This window comes from Pogoniulus pusillus, chromosome 6, assembly GCF_015220805.1.
Source record: "Pogoniulus pusillus isolate bPogPus1 chromosome 6, bPogPus1.pri, whole genome shotgun sequence".
Taxonomy (NCBI): Eukaryota; Metazoa; Chordata; class Aves; order Piciformes; family Lybiidae; genus Pogoniulus; species Pogoniulus pusillus.
The window spans coordinates 7,380,917-7,397,164 of NC_087269.1; the positions used below are offsets into that span (position 1 = coordinate 7,380,917).

The 16,248-nt window shown below is 42.4% G+C and overlaps 1 protein-coding gene across 14 annotated transcripts in view; it reads right to left on the reverse strand.

Moving 5' to 3' along the window:
• ATRNL1 (attractin like 1) overlaps positions 1 to 16,248 on the reverse strand; it is a 624,604-nt gene that overhangs the window by 578,595 nt on the left and 29,761 nt on the right. For 12 of the 14 annotated variants that reach the window (XR_010302493.1, XR_010302494.1, XM_064144312.1 and 9 more), the window contains exon 2: positions 1,782 to 1,865. Coding sequence is in view for 11 of the 14 variants with exons in the window: in XM_064144312.1 (XP_064000382.1) it covers positions 1,782 to 1,865 (84 nt within the window). In the remaining 3 variants the exon portion in view is untranslated. Of the gene's footprint in view, positions 1 to 1,781; positions 1,866 to 3,160; positions 3,224 to 9,976; positions 9,996 to 16,248 lie in introns of those variants that run through there. The other 2 variants (XM_064144319.1, XM_064144316.1) reach the window with 2 other exon arrangements.

The window sequence follows — 16,248 nt, forward strand, 5'->3', positions numbered from 1 at the left end:
ACACAGTACTCCAGGTGAAGTTGCATGAGAGCAGAGTAAAGGGGGAGAATCCCCTCCCTTGCCCTGAGAAGTCTAGCTGTATCACAAAGACAATCAGCTCAAGCCTAGCTACCTAGATACTGAAACTTCCACTGAATTGACTTCACAAACTACTCAAAACTTCACTGATGATGTGTGTAAATTACTATCTGCATGTCAGCAGACCAAAATCAGATTGGATAAATCAGTGTTGAATGACAGAGCAGACATCTAAGGTAACTGAGATTGTGACATGCAGAAATACAGAAGGGGTAATTTTTCAGAACATCAGCAGAACTCAGAACTAGCTCATCTCTTCAGCAAAATTCTGACCTATGGCCTAGGGAAAAAAATCCCCCTTGAAACGTATCTGCACCTGGGGAGGAGTAACAGCAGGCACCAGTACAAGTCAGGGCTTGCACTGCTGGAGAGCAGCTCTGTGGAGACAGACCTGGGAGTCCTGGTAGGCAGCAAGTTCTGCATGGACCAGCAAAGTGCCCTTGTGGCCAAGAGAGCCAATGGCATCCTCGGGGGGCATCAAGATAAGTGTGTCCAGCACTTCTCCCCCTCTACTCTGCATTATTGAGATAACACCTAGAATACTGTGTCCAGTTTTGGACTCCCAAGTTCAGGAGAGACAGAGACCTGCAGGAAGAGTCCAACAAAGAGCCATGAGGATGACTGGGGGATTTGAGCATCTCTCCTGTGGAAATACACTGAGAGCCCTGGGGCTGCTTAGTCTGGAGAAGACTGAGAGAAGATCTGATCAACGTCTATAAATATCTGAGGGGTGGGTGTCACATGGCTGGGGCCAATCTCTTTTCAGTGGTCTGCAGCAATAAGATGAGGAGCAACAGCTACAAACTGGAACATAGGTTTCAGGTGAACATGAGGAGAAACTTCTTTACAGTGAGGGTGACTAAGCCTTGCAACAGGCTGCCCAGAGAGGCTGTGGAGTCTCCTCTGGAGGCTTTCAAAAGCCGCCTGGATGCATTCCTCTATGAACTACCCTGGGTGATCCTGCTTTGTTGGAGGGATTGGACTAGATGATCTCTGAGGGTCCCTTGCAATGTCTAACATTCTGTGACTGTAATTCTGTAACAAATATGTGCCTTTTTTCAGTTGTCATACCAGAGCATCTGTCTCATTTATGTCTTTGTGTATCTGTGCTGCATTAACTGAAAAATTAGCAACAGACATGAGACATCTAAACTGTATCAACTGTGGGCATGATATGATTTTAGAATTCAGTTCATGAGGAAAACAGGAATGAAAAAGAAAATGCATTATAGCAACACTAATTTTTAGGCAGCGTGTAATGGAAAAGTTATTATTAGACTGCAAGCATTTTGTATGTGAAGCCTGTCTGGATTTCTCACTGGCAGACTAAGATAATGAGTTAAATAACAGGATTCTGCAACATATTTGGAATTTATGTAAAGGTACCCAAACAAGCAGCAAATTTATCACAGGGTTTTGAGAGCTTGCAGCACTGGCCAAATTCCAAAGTCAGTCTAACTTTTGGCAGCAGTGTAAATGAGAATGGAATTTGGCCAGCTTTGAGCAATCCTGAAAAATCCTACTTTAATTTTCTTCTTCTTTTCTTCAATCTTTGTTACATTTAAACAAGAACAAAGCAAAAATAACCCCAAAATTGTTTATACTGTATCCAGATGCGATTCTTACTTGAGGAGTCCTTTAGATCTCTAGAACACAAAGTACCAAAGAGTCAGAGCGTTTCAGCTATGAAAACAAATACTTACTATCCTTCAATTAACCATGTACATTTAGTTTTATATTTATAATTTATTGGTCCATCTGTTAAATATCCAGAAGGTTCTGTTAACCTACAAAAGGAAAAAAAAACACAGAGCTGTAATAAACCAGAGACAACATAACTAAACATACATTATCAACATGCCAAGAGATTATTCCTAGATGGGAAGAAAATTTGGGACTGGGGAAAGAGTTAAATCTCTCTTTTTGTTTTTTTATCCAACTACTCTTTCCTCATGAAAAAAAAAAAATCTCTTTATATCACTGGTATGTTTTCTTCCTCTACACAGTAATAAGGCTTCTATTTTTTTCTAGTTCAGAAGCAAGCAAATATTAGATAAAATTCACATTATCCTTCACACAAAATGACAGCAGCCTACAGTGGATACTAGAAAAGAGTTTAAACCTCTACAGATACTCCCAACAGCGTTAACATCACCTTTAACTCACAACTCAGGGACATTCCCAGCCAAATGCTGTGCTTTGGTATTGCTTTGGGGTTAATATTTCTCCTAGGAGTTTACCCGTGTAATCTTGCAGCATCTAGAACATCCTGCAGGGGTGATTTCCACATAAACACGAAGAGACATCTGAACTGGTTTTGTCCTGAGCCTACCTCTCGGCAATTTAACTGACATCATTAAGTCTGGTATTGGATGGGAGGTTGAACAACAATACCCTGTTCATGTTGCTTTATCTCACTCAAAATTGCTGTTCCCCTCCCTTCTCTCCACTGTCCCTTCCTCCAGCTTGCAAAATCCTTGCTTATTTGTTTCCTGTATGGAATGCCTACATTTCATTACCCCTGCTGCTGGTATTTAATGTATCTTTCCTATTCTCTTACATCCTGATGTGTAACACAGAGATCAGCATATCATTCAAAATGCAAGTGAACCATGAATCTGCACAGCAGCATAATAATGATTTCCACTTTGTTCTCTATTCCCATCCTAACATTATTTGTTCTTTCAACAATTACTGAGCTGACACTTTAAATACCACTAGCTGCTATAACTTTTTTGCTGAATTATAATAGATGGCTCAAGATTCATTACATATAGAAATCCATTTAATGCAGAAATAGAACCTTTTTCCTACTTTCATATATGTTATTTCACATTAATCTATACAGAGTAATAAACTGCAAATGAAATTCAATAATCTATTACCATAAAAGCTTTTTGAAAGAGCTTAGTATCTCCAGCACACCATACCTCCACTATTTACCCCATTTTCTACATCCTTTATGATTATGTTCTGTACTTCAGGCCTTAATACACATCTCTAGTTGCCTCACCCCACTGTGAAAACAGACTATCCTACTCTTCAAAGCATTACAATGGTGATAACAAATACAAATACATACTCAGAAATGCTCATTTCTTCCACTATAGCGTGGAAAGATAATAGCTAAAAATAAGCATTGTTAAAAAAAAGAAGAAAGAAGCAGTTTGGGGGGGTGGGGGAAGGGATGGGTTGTTTCATTTTTATTCTAATAGATCAGTAGACTAGATCTAAATCCAGAGACCAAGCTGACTAAATCACAGCTCAGTTTTACCACCAGCAATCTGGCTGAAAGGAAACCAGCATATTCTGTCCTACTTTCTTTGAAGTTGGATACAGCAATTTAAAATATTCACTACCACTTCCACTGCAAATTATTCACATTTGAACTCATACCAAACGCTAATTACACACTTGTTAACAGAGATCTGCAGAAAGGAAATAAAAACAAAAGGAGCAAGAAAGAAGAATTTATGAGACAAGGTCCATGCAAACTCTGAGGTTTTTAAACAAACACCTTCACCTGTCCTGCAAGAAGTGGCTTCAGCTTGTTAGGCACACTTGTTTTTAAACAAGTACCTTCACCTGTCCTGCAAGAAGTGGCTTCAGCTTGTTGGGCACACCTGTTTTTAAACAAGCACCTTCACTTGTCCTGCAAGAAGTAACTTCAGCTTATTAAGCACACTGCAAGCTACGCTTTACTTTTGATGAAGTAGTACAAAGTCTCCTAATATGAAAAGCTACACTTTAAACAATTGTACTTCCAAACATCTTCAAGGCATGAAAGCAATATCTATACCAGATAACCAGCTGGTAACATAGGCAACAGACCAGGAGGGGAAAAGAAAAAAAAACAAAAAACAAAAAGAGCAGGCAAAATATAAAACCCCAAAACAAAGCTGGCAGGGGGGAACAAACAAACATGCCAAAACCAGAAAAAAAAACCAAACACCCCACACCAAACAGTCACCATACCCCTCAGCTTTAATACTTCCCAAATAAAACCCAGTACACAGTACACTCAGTCAGTTCACAGGATGTTAGGGGTTGGAAGAGACCCAAAGAGATCATCAAATCCAACTCCCTGCCAGACCAGTACCATACAATCTAGCTCAGGTCACAGACGAATGCACACAGACAGGCCTTGAAAGGCTCCAGAGAAGGAGACTCCACAACCTCTCTAGGCAGCCTGTTCCAGTGCTCTGTGACTCTTACAGTCAAGAAGTTCCCCCTTCTGTTGAGGTGGAACCTCCTGTGCTGCAGCTTACATCCATTGCTCTTTGTCCGATCACAGGCAGCAAGTGAGCAGAGCCTGTCCCCCTCTCCTGACCCCCACCCTCAGATATTTATAAACAGTTATTAAGTCCCCTCTCAGCTTTCTCTAGACTAAAAAGCCCCAGGTCACTCAGCCTCTCCTCATCAGGCAGTGTTCCAAGGCCCCTAACCATCCTTGTAGCCCTCCACTGGGCTCTCTTGAGCAGATCCCTGTCCCTCTTAAACTGGGGAGCCAAAACTGACCACAGCACTCAAGTTTGAACACTGCAGAACACCACTACCCAAAAGCAACAGTTTCTGGTAAGTGCTATGCAAACGCTGGTGTAGCTCATATGAAAACGATGACTGATAAGGCACAGCTGCTAATTCCCACTCCTCCCCTGCCGCATGCTGCAGGAACGAGCTATTGTAGCAGCATGGTTAACCTTTCTGGCTAAGTGTTCGTGTTCTGGCCACAAAAAAAACCAAACACCTTTGGCTTGAGGAAAGCAAAAGACACATGCAGTTTAAGTTTAGAGTATTACTTTCTGTTGAGAAATACTAACTTTACTTTTACTTTGCTTTTGGAGGACAACTTCTTATCTCAGCTGTTATGTGAGCCTACCGGGGGGCAGCCCTGCTTGACCTGCTGCTCACAAATAGAGAGAGGCTGGTGGGAGATGTGGTGGTTGGAGGCTGCCTGGGGTCCAGTGACCATGAAATTAGAGTTTTCAATATATGGTGAAACCAGGAGGGGCATCAACAGAACCTCCACACTGGACTTTCAAAGGGCAGACTTCGGCCTATTTAAGGAACTAACTCAGAAAGTTCCTTGGGAAACAGCCCTTAAAAACAAAGAGGCCCAGGAAGGTTGGACCTACTTCAAGAAAGAACTCCTGAAGGCACAGGAGCAGCTGTGCCATTGTGCCAGAAGACGAGCCAATGAGGGAGGCAGCCAGACTGGATGGGCAGGGAGCTGCTGAAGGAATTAAAGATAAAAGAGAGAGGGTGTATCACCTTTGGAAAAAGGGGGAAGAGTTCAAGGATGTTGCTAGGTCTTGCAGGAAAAAAAATAAAGAGGTAAAAGCCCATTTAGAACTTAAGCCTGGCACTGCTGCTAAGGAGAATAAAAAATGTTTCTACAAATATACTAGTGGCAAGAGGAGGAGCAAGGACAACCTCCAGCCCTTATTACATAGAGAGAGGAATATAGTGACAAAGGATGAGAAAAAGGCAGAGGTGCTTAACACCTTCTTTGCCTCAATCTTCAATAGTGGGACAGGTTGCCTCCAGAACAGCTGGACTCCTGAACTGGCAGATGGGGTCAGAGACCAGTACAGTCCCTCTGTAATCCAGGAAGAAGCAAGGGACCTGCTGAGCCACTGGGATCATCACAAGTCCATGGGACTGGATGAAACCCATCCTAGGGTGCTGAGAGAGCTGGCAGATGAGCTGGCCAAGCCACTCTCCATCATTTATCAACAGTCCTGGCTCACTGGAGAGGTATCCAGAGACTGGAAGCTGCCAATGTAATGTCCATCCACAAGAAGGGTCGAAAGGAGGAGCCAGAAAATTACAGACCTGTCAGTCTGACCTCAGTGCCAGGCAAGGTGATGGAACAGGTCATCTTGAGTGCCATCACAAAGCACCTACAGGATGGCCAAGGGATCAGGCCCGGCCAGCAGGGGTTTAGGAAGGGCAGCTCCTGCCTAATCAACCTGATCTTCTTTTATGATCAGGTTACCTGCATGGTGAATGTGGGACAGGCTGTGGATGTAGTCTACCTGGACTTTAGCAAAGCTTTTGACACCATCTGCCACAACAAGCTCCTGGCAAAGCTGGCAGCTCATGGTTGGGACAGAGTCACTCTGATACGGGTCAAGAACTTGCTGGAGGGCTGGGCCCAGAGAGTGGTGGTGAATGGTGCCACATCCACTTGGCAGCAGTCACTAGTGGTGTTCCCCAAGGATCGGTCCTGGGCCCAGTCCTGTTCAATATCTTTACTGATGATCTGGACCAGGACACTGAGTCGAGTCCAGCATCAGTAAGTTTGCAGATGACACCACGCTAGGAGCAGGTGTTGATCTGTTGGAAGGTAGAAGAGCCCTGCAGAGGGACCTAGACAGGCTGGATGGGTGGGCAGAGGCCAATGGGATGAGATTTAACAAGGCCAAGTGCAGAGTTCTACACTTTGACCACAACAACCCCAAGCAGCACTACAGTCTGGAGAGCAGCCAGGCAGAAAGGGACCTGGAGGTGCTGGTAGATAGTAGCTGAACATGAGCCAGCAGTGTGCCAGGTGGCCAGGAGAGCAAATGGCATCCCAGCCTGCATCAGGAACAATGTGGCAAATAGGACAAGGGAGGTTATTCTTTCCCTGTACCCAGCACCTTGAGTACTGTGTCCAGTTCTGGGCCCCTCAATTCAAGAGAGATGTTGAGGTGCTGGAACATGTCCAGAGAAAGGCAACAAAGCTGGTGAAGGGCCTGGAACACAAACCCTATGAGGAGAGGCTGAGGGAGCTGGGGTTGTTTAGCCTGGAGAAGAGGAGGCTCAGGGGTAACCTCATTGCTGTCTACAACTACCTGAAGGGACATTGTAGCCAGGTGGGGTTGATCTCTTCTGCCAGGCAACCAGCAACAGAACAAGGGCACACAGTCTCAAGTTGTGCTGGGGAAGGTCTAGGCTGGATGTTAGGAGGAAGTTCTTCCCAGAGAGAGTGATTGGCATTGGAATGGGCTGCCCAGGGAGGTGGTGGAATCACCATCCCTGGAGGTGTTCAAGAAAAGACTGGATGAGGCACTTAGTGCCATGGTCTAGTTGATTGGATAGGGCTGGGGGATAAGTTGGACTGGATGATCTTGGAGGTCTCTTCCAACCTGGTTGATTCTATGATACCTACAAGTTTACTTTCATGCTCATGTACATGACAAATAGGCATTTCAGAGTAATTTTGGGCTCCGTTCACATATTAATTATGTTCTTTTGACAATGATAAACAATCTCAATTTATAATTTAGTCTAAGTTGCACACAACTGATTCTGAAACCAAGCTAATATTGAAGCTTGGCCCCTAGCAGATACCTTAGTGTAACTGATTGCAGGAGCAGATCCCACATGCGAGTTTGTACTAGATTGCAGTTTTATGCATCAGTGCCTTTTTTTCCCCTCTCCAAAAAGCTGGATGACTTCAAAGTAATTTTAATGCTGTCATAGGGTTTACACACAGATGTAAAGTCTTATAGAGCAAGCCACAGAACATTTATTTTTCTGAAAGAAGTGTGAAATAACTGAAGTCTTCATTTGCAGTCATGACCATTGCTGCCTTAGTCACTGTATAATGCAGTGTAGGTGACTTACAAGAGCTGTTTTTTATTAGATCAGCCCCTTGGCACTAGCAAAGTGCAAACAATTTCCCTTTCCACCTGGACTGATAATTTTCTGATAAATGGTTTCTTTCAGAAGAGTAGATAGAAGCAGCTATTGCATTTTGCTAAAAAAGTCCAGTATAAATAAGAGCATGACATGGCTTTGTAATAACAGGTGTAGAAAATGCTAAGATAAAGAAGCTGTTCTGTTCAAAATAAATACATAGCAATAGAGTGGGGTATTACTTTAAGTTCCTTGAATCATACCAAGAACTTTTCTGTATATTATTTTTTCCTTTCCAAACATTATGAAATTCCAAATTCCATAAATAAAGCATAGACAAGCAGTGCTACTTCCACATAACCTCTTATCAAATCAAGGGCATTATTCTTTAATGTATGCCACCAGGTATTCACAGGCATAGTTTTGCTCTTTGGCTAAGAGCAATCCTAGCAAATAAACAAAATCCAGATAAGCAAACAGCACTACACACTCTTTAGTCACAGAAGTGGAGCACTTCTTGATCATTGCAGATTTTGACAAGCATGAGATCTAACAAGTCCAAGTGTTGGGTTCTAAACTCTGGCAACAACCACCCCACACAGCACTAGAGGCTGGGATCAGAGTGGCTGGAGAGCAGCCAGACAGAAAGGGACCTAGAGGTACTGGTTGACAGCAATTGAACATGAGCCAGCAGTGTGCCCAGGTGGCCAAGAAGGCCAATGGCACCCCAGCCTGAATCAGGAATAGTGTGGCCAGCAGGACCAGGGAAGCCCTTCTGCCCATGTATGCAGTGCTGGTTAGGCCACACCTTGAGTACTGTGTCCAGCTCTGGATCCCTCAATTTAAGAAAGATGTTGAGGTGCTTGAATATGTCCAGAGAAAAGCACCAAGGCTGGTGATGGAGCTGGAGCACAGCCCTCTGAGGAGCAGCTGAGGGAGCTGGGGGTGTGCAGCCTGGAGGAGGCTCAGGGGGACTTCATCTACAACTGAAGAGAGGTTGTAGCCAAGTGAGGTTTGGTCTCTTTTCCCAGGTAACCAGTGACAGAACAAGAGGACAGTCTCAAGCTGTGACAGGGGAGGTTTAAGCTGGATGTTAGGAAGAAGTTCTTCATACAAAGACTTATTGCCATTGGAATGGGATGTTTGGGGAGGTGGAGGAGTCACCATCTCTGGAAGTGTTTTAAAAGAAGACTGAATGTGGCAGTTAGTGCCACGGTTTAGTTGATTAGATGGTGTTAGATAATAGCTTGGACTTGATGATCTCAAAGATCTTTTCCAACCTGGTCAATTCTATGAAAGTTTCAGAGATGACTTAGCCAGCACCATCTGTGTGGCCTGCTAAAGCACCACAAGTTTACCACACCTAGATTCCAGCCTTCTAAGAAGAATACAATGGGGAGCACCTGTTTTATATTTGCCATTTTAAATTGCATGCCAGCATTCATAAACACAGCAATGTATTTTAGGTGGCAAGGTTATAACCAAAACCTATGAAGAATTAGAGGTGCACACCAAGAGTGTATTTCTCTTCTCTGTACACTGTGAAACAGATCTACCAAATTACAGAAAGAACTCATGATGCTGCACACTGAAGACATTCAGAAGCATCAGTGTCTCACCAAGCTCATCAGTCAACAGTAGCTTAGGTGAAAGATATGTGGCACTAAGCTGTTTCGTCTAGCAGACAGAGACCAGAAATGCAAGGACTAAAAGCTCCAGGGCAGCCAAACCATGAAACAAAGGGAAATCTACACTCCTCTGGGGCCACAAAGATGATTAAGGGAATGGAACATCTCTCTTATGATGAGAGGCTGAGAGAGCTGGGGCTCTTTAGCTTGGAGAACAGGAGTCTGAGAGGTGACCTCATCAATGTTTATACATTATGTAAAGGGTGAGTGCCAGGAGGATGGAGCCAGGCTCTGCTCGGTGATGCCCAATTACAGAACAAGAGGCAATGGGTGGAAGCTAAAGCATAGGAAGTTTCATTTAAGTATGAGGAATTTGTACACTGTGAGGGTGACAGAACACTGGAACAGGCTGCCCAGGGTGGGTTGTGGAGTCTCCCTCTCGGGAGATATTCAAGACCTGCCTGGACATGTTCTTGTGTAATCTGGTATAGGTGATCCTGCTCTGGCAGGGCGGGGTGGACTGGATGAGCTTTCAAGTTCCCCTCCAGCCCCTGACATTCTGTGATTCTGTGTGATTACCACTGTTAAAAAATAATGGAAAAAGTAACTGAGATAGAATTCACAGTGCTACCATTAATATTTACCACTGAAGAGACTTTAAATCAAGACTGGTGCTTCAAGAAAAGAATAAAGTCTGCTCTCCTTCAGTCAGAAATTACTGGTCTAAAATGACAGAGTAGTCAGCTGAAATCTACAACCTGCAACACAGAAATGGTCAGAGCAGGTTATTAAAATGGCCCTTCCTAGCTGCAGTATTTATAGATCTGTGAAAAATGCAGTTCTGTCATCTCCCATATCTTCCTGTGAAACAATAATATTGTCAAGTATTTCAGAAAGGGACACTAATTTAAACCAGAGAAATCACTGGTATTTTCTGTCACCAGCAGAACATGAAGACCCTCCAAGTTGCTAGTAGATGGACAGACAGAGGTCTGATTTGCAGTACAGGTAGTATTAGGAGTAACAAAGTATAAAGCACATTCATAATATCACAAGTACTTACTGTTAAGTGAAAGAGAAGTTAATTTCTCTCTCTATTACTTAGTGTCACAGTATTTCATGAAAAGATGGATTACTTTGCAACTCCTACTTCAGATATATCTGACTATAAGACACAGAGCTTATTTTGCTATATAGATTCACCTCAGTATCAATATTTCTGTCAGTCAAGGATTATTCTCTCTATTGTTAGAAAATTTTACTCCATCTCCTTTCCCTCTTTTATGAACATTTGTTTTATTAAAAGAAGAAAAATCCATATCTGTGCTTCAAAGTTATAAGATCAAATCCTTCACAATTACAAGGAGGAGCAATCTATCTAGCTTGAGATCTTGTGCCAAACTTCACAGCAGGGGAAGAGGCTCCTCAGGTATCTCAGATGAGATCAAGTGAATATGTCAAGAGAGAGTGAAAAAAAACAACAAACTTTTGGACCACTTTACAGGTATAAAACAGAATATCACAAAGAAATTCTGAGATCAAGAAGCCATTTCACATAGGAAAAATAAATGATAGTCTAAGAAGGGTGGGTTGTTTTTTTGTTTCATGGGGTTAGATTAGTTGGTTGGTTGTTGTAGTTTTACTAAAGGAAGCTCTGAAACACAACATGTGTTGAAAACCCCACAATGCCAGACTTTGGTTTGCCAAGCATTCATCAGCACCTGACAAAAATCCTTTTCAGTATCTTAAAGGAGCCTACCAGAAAGATGAGGGACTTTTTTAGGATGTCAGGTAGTGATAGGACTAGAGGGAATGGAACAAGGCTAGAAATGGATAGATTCAGATTGGATATTAGGAAGAAGTTCTTCACCGTGAGAGTGGTGAGACCCTGGAAGGGGTTGCCCAGGAAGGTGGTGGAAGCCCTATCCCTGGAGGTGTTTAAGCCCAGGCTGGATGAGGCTCTAGACAGCCTGATCTAGTGTGAAGTGTCCCTGCCCATGGCAGGGGGGGTTGGAACTAGATGATCCTTGTGGTCCCTCCCAACCCTGACTGATTCTATGAAATCCTCTTAGTTTACTTCAAACAAAGCCAGGCTGCAAAACAATCAAAAAAGTCCCAGAAAGGGAAACTGAAACAACACAATCTTTTTCCCCATAAGACTACATTCTGTGTTTCAAGCTTAATGCTCATTGACTGTTTCTGAACAAGTCTGTTATTCTGAAAGAATACTGCATAGAAGTAGATGTGCCTTCCAAAATGTCACTTCAAATGGCATCTTGTCTAAGCAATGTACTATCACTTACATACAAGTTCCAAAAAGATCTATTCCCTTCCTTGAGCTCCATAATAGAATCATAGAATGCCTTAGGTTGGAAGAGAACTTGGAGACCATCTGCTCCAACCTCCCTGCTGGGAGCCAGGATGACTCTCAACTAGACTCAGCTGCTCAAGGCCTCAGCCAACCTGGGAGGAGATAACCCACAACCTCCCTGAGCAACCTATTTCAGATACTCACCAGCCTCATACTGAAGAGCTTATTCCTAAAAACCACTCTAAATCTACTCTCTCTCAGCTTAAAACAATTTCTCCTTGTCCCGTTGCTAGACACCTTTATGAAAAGTCCTTCTGCAGCCTTCCTGTAGGATCCTCTCAGGTACTGGAAGGAAGCTCAGCCCCAGCTCTCTCAGGCCATCCTCCCAGCAGAGGTGTTCCACCCCTTGGATCATCTTTGTGGCCCTCATCTGCACTTGCTCTGCATTCTCATGACAGTGACCCCAGAACTGGATGGAGTATTCAACTGAGGTCTCATAAGCACATCATATAAACTCACAAAACACAGCTACCCCAAGTCAGAATCAACCATACTGAAGTCTTTCTTCACAGTTCCTTGTCTAATCTGTTCTTAATAATTCCAATCAGGGAAGTCTGCAATCTTCTAAACATCTTAAACTCTGTTAATGCAACAGCATTTTGCAAAAATGGAATTCACTCTAAAATCTCTTCCAAAATTTAGAGCTTATGTCACTCATCTGGAAGAAATGGGTTTCAGGACTTCTTTGTCAGTATTTCAGCATTTCTTAGCTAGGAATAGATATGTGCTACTACCATCACATGATGGCAAAATATCTAGCTTGTTCATGCTAGTGATGTTTAGCAGCAAGCTGACTGTAGAGTATCTCCAAATTTTAAGTAGCACGTGCCTGACAAACATGATTTGGGTAGCCAGAATATTCTAGGATTACCTGGCAATGGAGCAAGTACTGAAGTACTTCAAGATTGGATGCAGACACATAAAATGACACTTAGTGTCTGCGTTTTCTTAGGGATTTCTCCCCTGATTCACATGTTTTGGTGTCTCATCTACAGAAACAAAATAACACTTCCTGTAAGGTTAAAGACTTGAGGTGATCCCCAACTGCAGTGATGAGGATCAGCTAATAAGCTAGGTACAACTGTAGAGATTGCATTTTCTCCTACAGTGTGATAAATACTCTGGCATGAGGTGCTCTTGTCCAAACTCTGCCATGTATTTCAAACAAAATGTGTAAAATCACTTCCTCACTAGGCCAGAGGGACATAAAACTTGCAAGCAATCTGTATTACTGCAGAATAGATGATGCATAAATTGTTCTCTTATTCAAGAGAATCCTTGGGGGAAAAAATGCATATTGGCCACCAGTGCTATGATTTTATTTTGAAGGTAAGATCCCCAAAGACCTAACCCCCAGCCTTGAGTTAAATCCTGCAAACAAGATATTGTGAAGAGTTACTGCTCTGCTTGTATGAACGTATAAACGTACTGGTCTGATTTAAACTTCCCAGAGGGTCAAATACCTAACAGAACAATACATTAATAGGATGCTTTCCCCTCTCCCCCTTTTGGAAAGAAAGGAATTAGATGTAGAGAGTGAAAAGAGGTAAAATACCCAAAGAATAGTCTTGCTTCGACTTGGAAGTTAAAAGAAAATCATAAACAATTTTTAAAAAAAGGTATTTAAGGTAAAGGGAGTTACAAAAGGTAATAAAAACATATATACAACCAGATTGATGGCAATGGATGGAGGTAGATTCAGGAAGAAGTTGTCCACCGTGTAGTGGGGTGGCCACTTGGCAAAACAGGAGCAGCAGGAACAAGATTGGTGCTATCAGGAGGCAGGGATGGCAAAGAGAAATACGAAGTTCCTCTGTTTTTATAGGGGGTGTAGACAGGAAGTGGGAGTGGGCTAATCACTACACCTGGGGTCAGGCTCAGACCACCCCCAGGAGGGTTAACCCTTTACAGAATGCAATATTCTATGTTACTTACTACATTACTGTATCAGTACCAAACCAGTAAAATGACTGCACTATGTTAGTATAGACTCAGGAGTGTGGATTCACAGCCTTTGAACCTACATTTTTATTATAGACACACACTTATTTTATGCATTGATGTGTTGGCTTTTGTTCTTTTGAAGACTAATAACTTGCCTTCAATGAAAAAGGCAATCATGTTGAATATGTCATATTGGACTGCAGGGTCTGGGGCTGATAAACTATCAAAGTATCATAAAAGGACCAGATTTTAACTAGGTGTGTTGCCAGTTGCAACAGTAAACTGTGAGCAGCAATGATTTTGCTCAAAAACCTGGGAGGAGGGCTGGTGCTGTTTGTGTGTGTGAGCCCAGATGATGAATGTTACCTTGGAGGATGTTTGATAATTAAATGTGTATATGGTACACGCAGGATGTACCAAAGCAGTTATGGGGAAGAGGGAAATGAAATGTGTATTTCATAGCAAGTATCACAGAGCTGCTGTAATTAAGCTGCATGCTTCTGTAGCTCTCTCCTATCAGCAGATCTGTTTTGCCTGCTTCCCAAGTCAGCCAAGGCTTTTCTAAGGGATGACTTAAACTACTGAACAGGAGCTGGAAGGTGTTCCTGAAAAATAACAAACACTGGACACACAAATGCCTGCTTTTGAAAACACAGCAGTTTGCACTTCTGTGCACAGCTGTAGCAGCATGTTGAGTCAACTGCCTTAGAAAATATTTTTGCAGGTGTTTTCTAAAACCTGATGCTGATCTAGGAATTAAATCTAGAATATAGACTCAGTCAGGGTTGGCAGGTTATCCTTGCCTTGTATTTAAGATGCCCTTGTTCAAAGAGTTTTGTCGTTGCCTCCATAGAAAGGCAGAAAATTAACACATCTGGGAGCTTGCAAACCATGGCTCTGAAGAGTTATGGAGCCCAGGTTAGCAGGTTGTGTGTAAGCATGCTGCAGAAAAAGTTGCATATTCTGGTCACAGAATCACAGAATTAACCAGGCTGGAAAAGACCTCGAGGATCATCGAGTCCAAGCTATCACCTAACCCTTCTAATTAACTAAACCATGGCACTAAGTGCCTCATCCAGCCTCATCTTAAACGCCTCCAGGGACGATGACTCCACCACTTCCCCAGGCAGCCCATTCCAATGGGCAATCACTCATTCCATGCAGAACTTCTTCCTAACATCTAGCCTAAATAGTCAATACATACTAGCATTACATGCATCTGTGCACACGCTCAACAGCATGAGCTAGTAATGCTGTTAAAGGCACCTCTGGAACTACAATTCACTGGTAACCTGAGTTACAGGCTGCATAAATCTGGCCTGATTCCTGCTGTGAATCTTAAGGATGGATTTTTTTCATGACAGGTATGAGAGTCTTGGAGGATACTGTCTGTGCTTGAGAATATCAGAAGGATTTGTAGTTACAGTTCTGCTGTTCCCCCTCTCTGCCCCCCCCACCTCTCCCTCAGCTGAGCTTTACTTAGTCCAGATTCACTTGTGCAGTTCTTTTTTTTTTCTGCATGTGTGCTTTATGGCTCCTAAGTTATTTGCTTGGGAGGCAAAGAGCAAATTACATCTGATGTCTGCATATCAGAAATACTATCTATTTGCTCATCCAATTAATCATGCCAAAGTTGTTGGAGGGGGAAATAGACTTCAGAAAGTAATTTTCAGAAGCTGTGTGGATAATGAACTCAGTTCACAGGTTCAACATCCTTGCAGAAGTATTTGCTTGAGGTGGGATTTGAAAAAAAACTCTCTCTAGGGAGGTCACTCTATGCAGAGTAAGGAGTGGTGCAGAAACAGGATGACATTTGAGCAGGTCCATGAAATAGGACTTGGAGCTTGTAATTGTTTCACGATGGGAAGATTTTCTTGGTTTGGAGACAGGTTAAGTGTTATAGTATAGAATCATAGAATCAACCAGGTTGGAAGAGACCTCCAAGATCATCCAGTCCAACCTAGCACCCAGCCCTGTCCAATCAACTAGACCATGGCACTAAGTGCCTCATTCAGCCATTTTTTGAGCACCTCCAGGGACGGCAACTCCACCACCCCCCCAGGCAGTCTATTCCAATGGCAAATGAAGGTATACACTGTCAGAAAACATTCATGGACTTAGCAACAGTTGTAGGACAAAATATAAACAAAAACATTTCATTTAAGAATTTAATATCAATTACTATTTTAAATATTAATAAAATATATTTAACATACTCAGGTGATATAAAGGTAATATTTATGATAAATAACAAGCATTAATAAGACTGTTCATAACTTCACACTTGGCAATTAAGCCACAGGCTCTCCTTTCAAGTGTAATATTCTTAAGATGTAATTAATCCCTTTAGGGTTTTCTTTAATTTGAAGGTAAACTTCAGGTAACTCATACAATGGAACACAAACTCAGACTCTTATTTACATGTATATGACAATAGTGCATCTTTTTTAGAGAGATTTTTAAATGATGCCAATAAGAAGTAAATTGGTGCAATAACCTTTTCACCTAATGAACTGTTTCTGGTAGTTTTACAATTAAGCTGTTAAGGTCTCTTGCTAAGAGAATGTCTTTATTATACAAACAGTTTAGGTGTGATTTAAT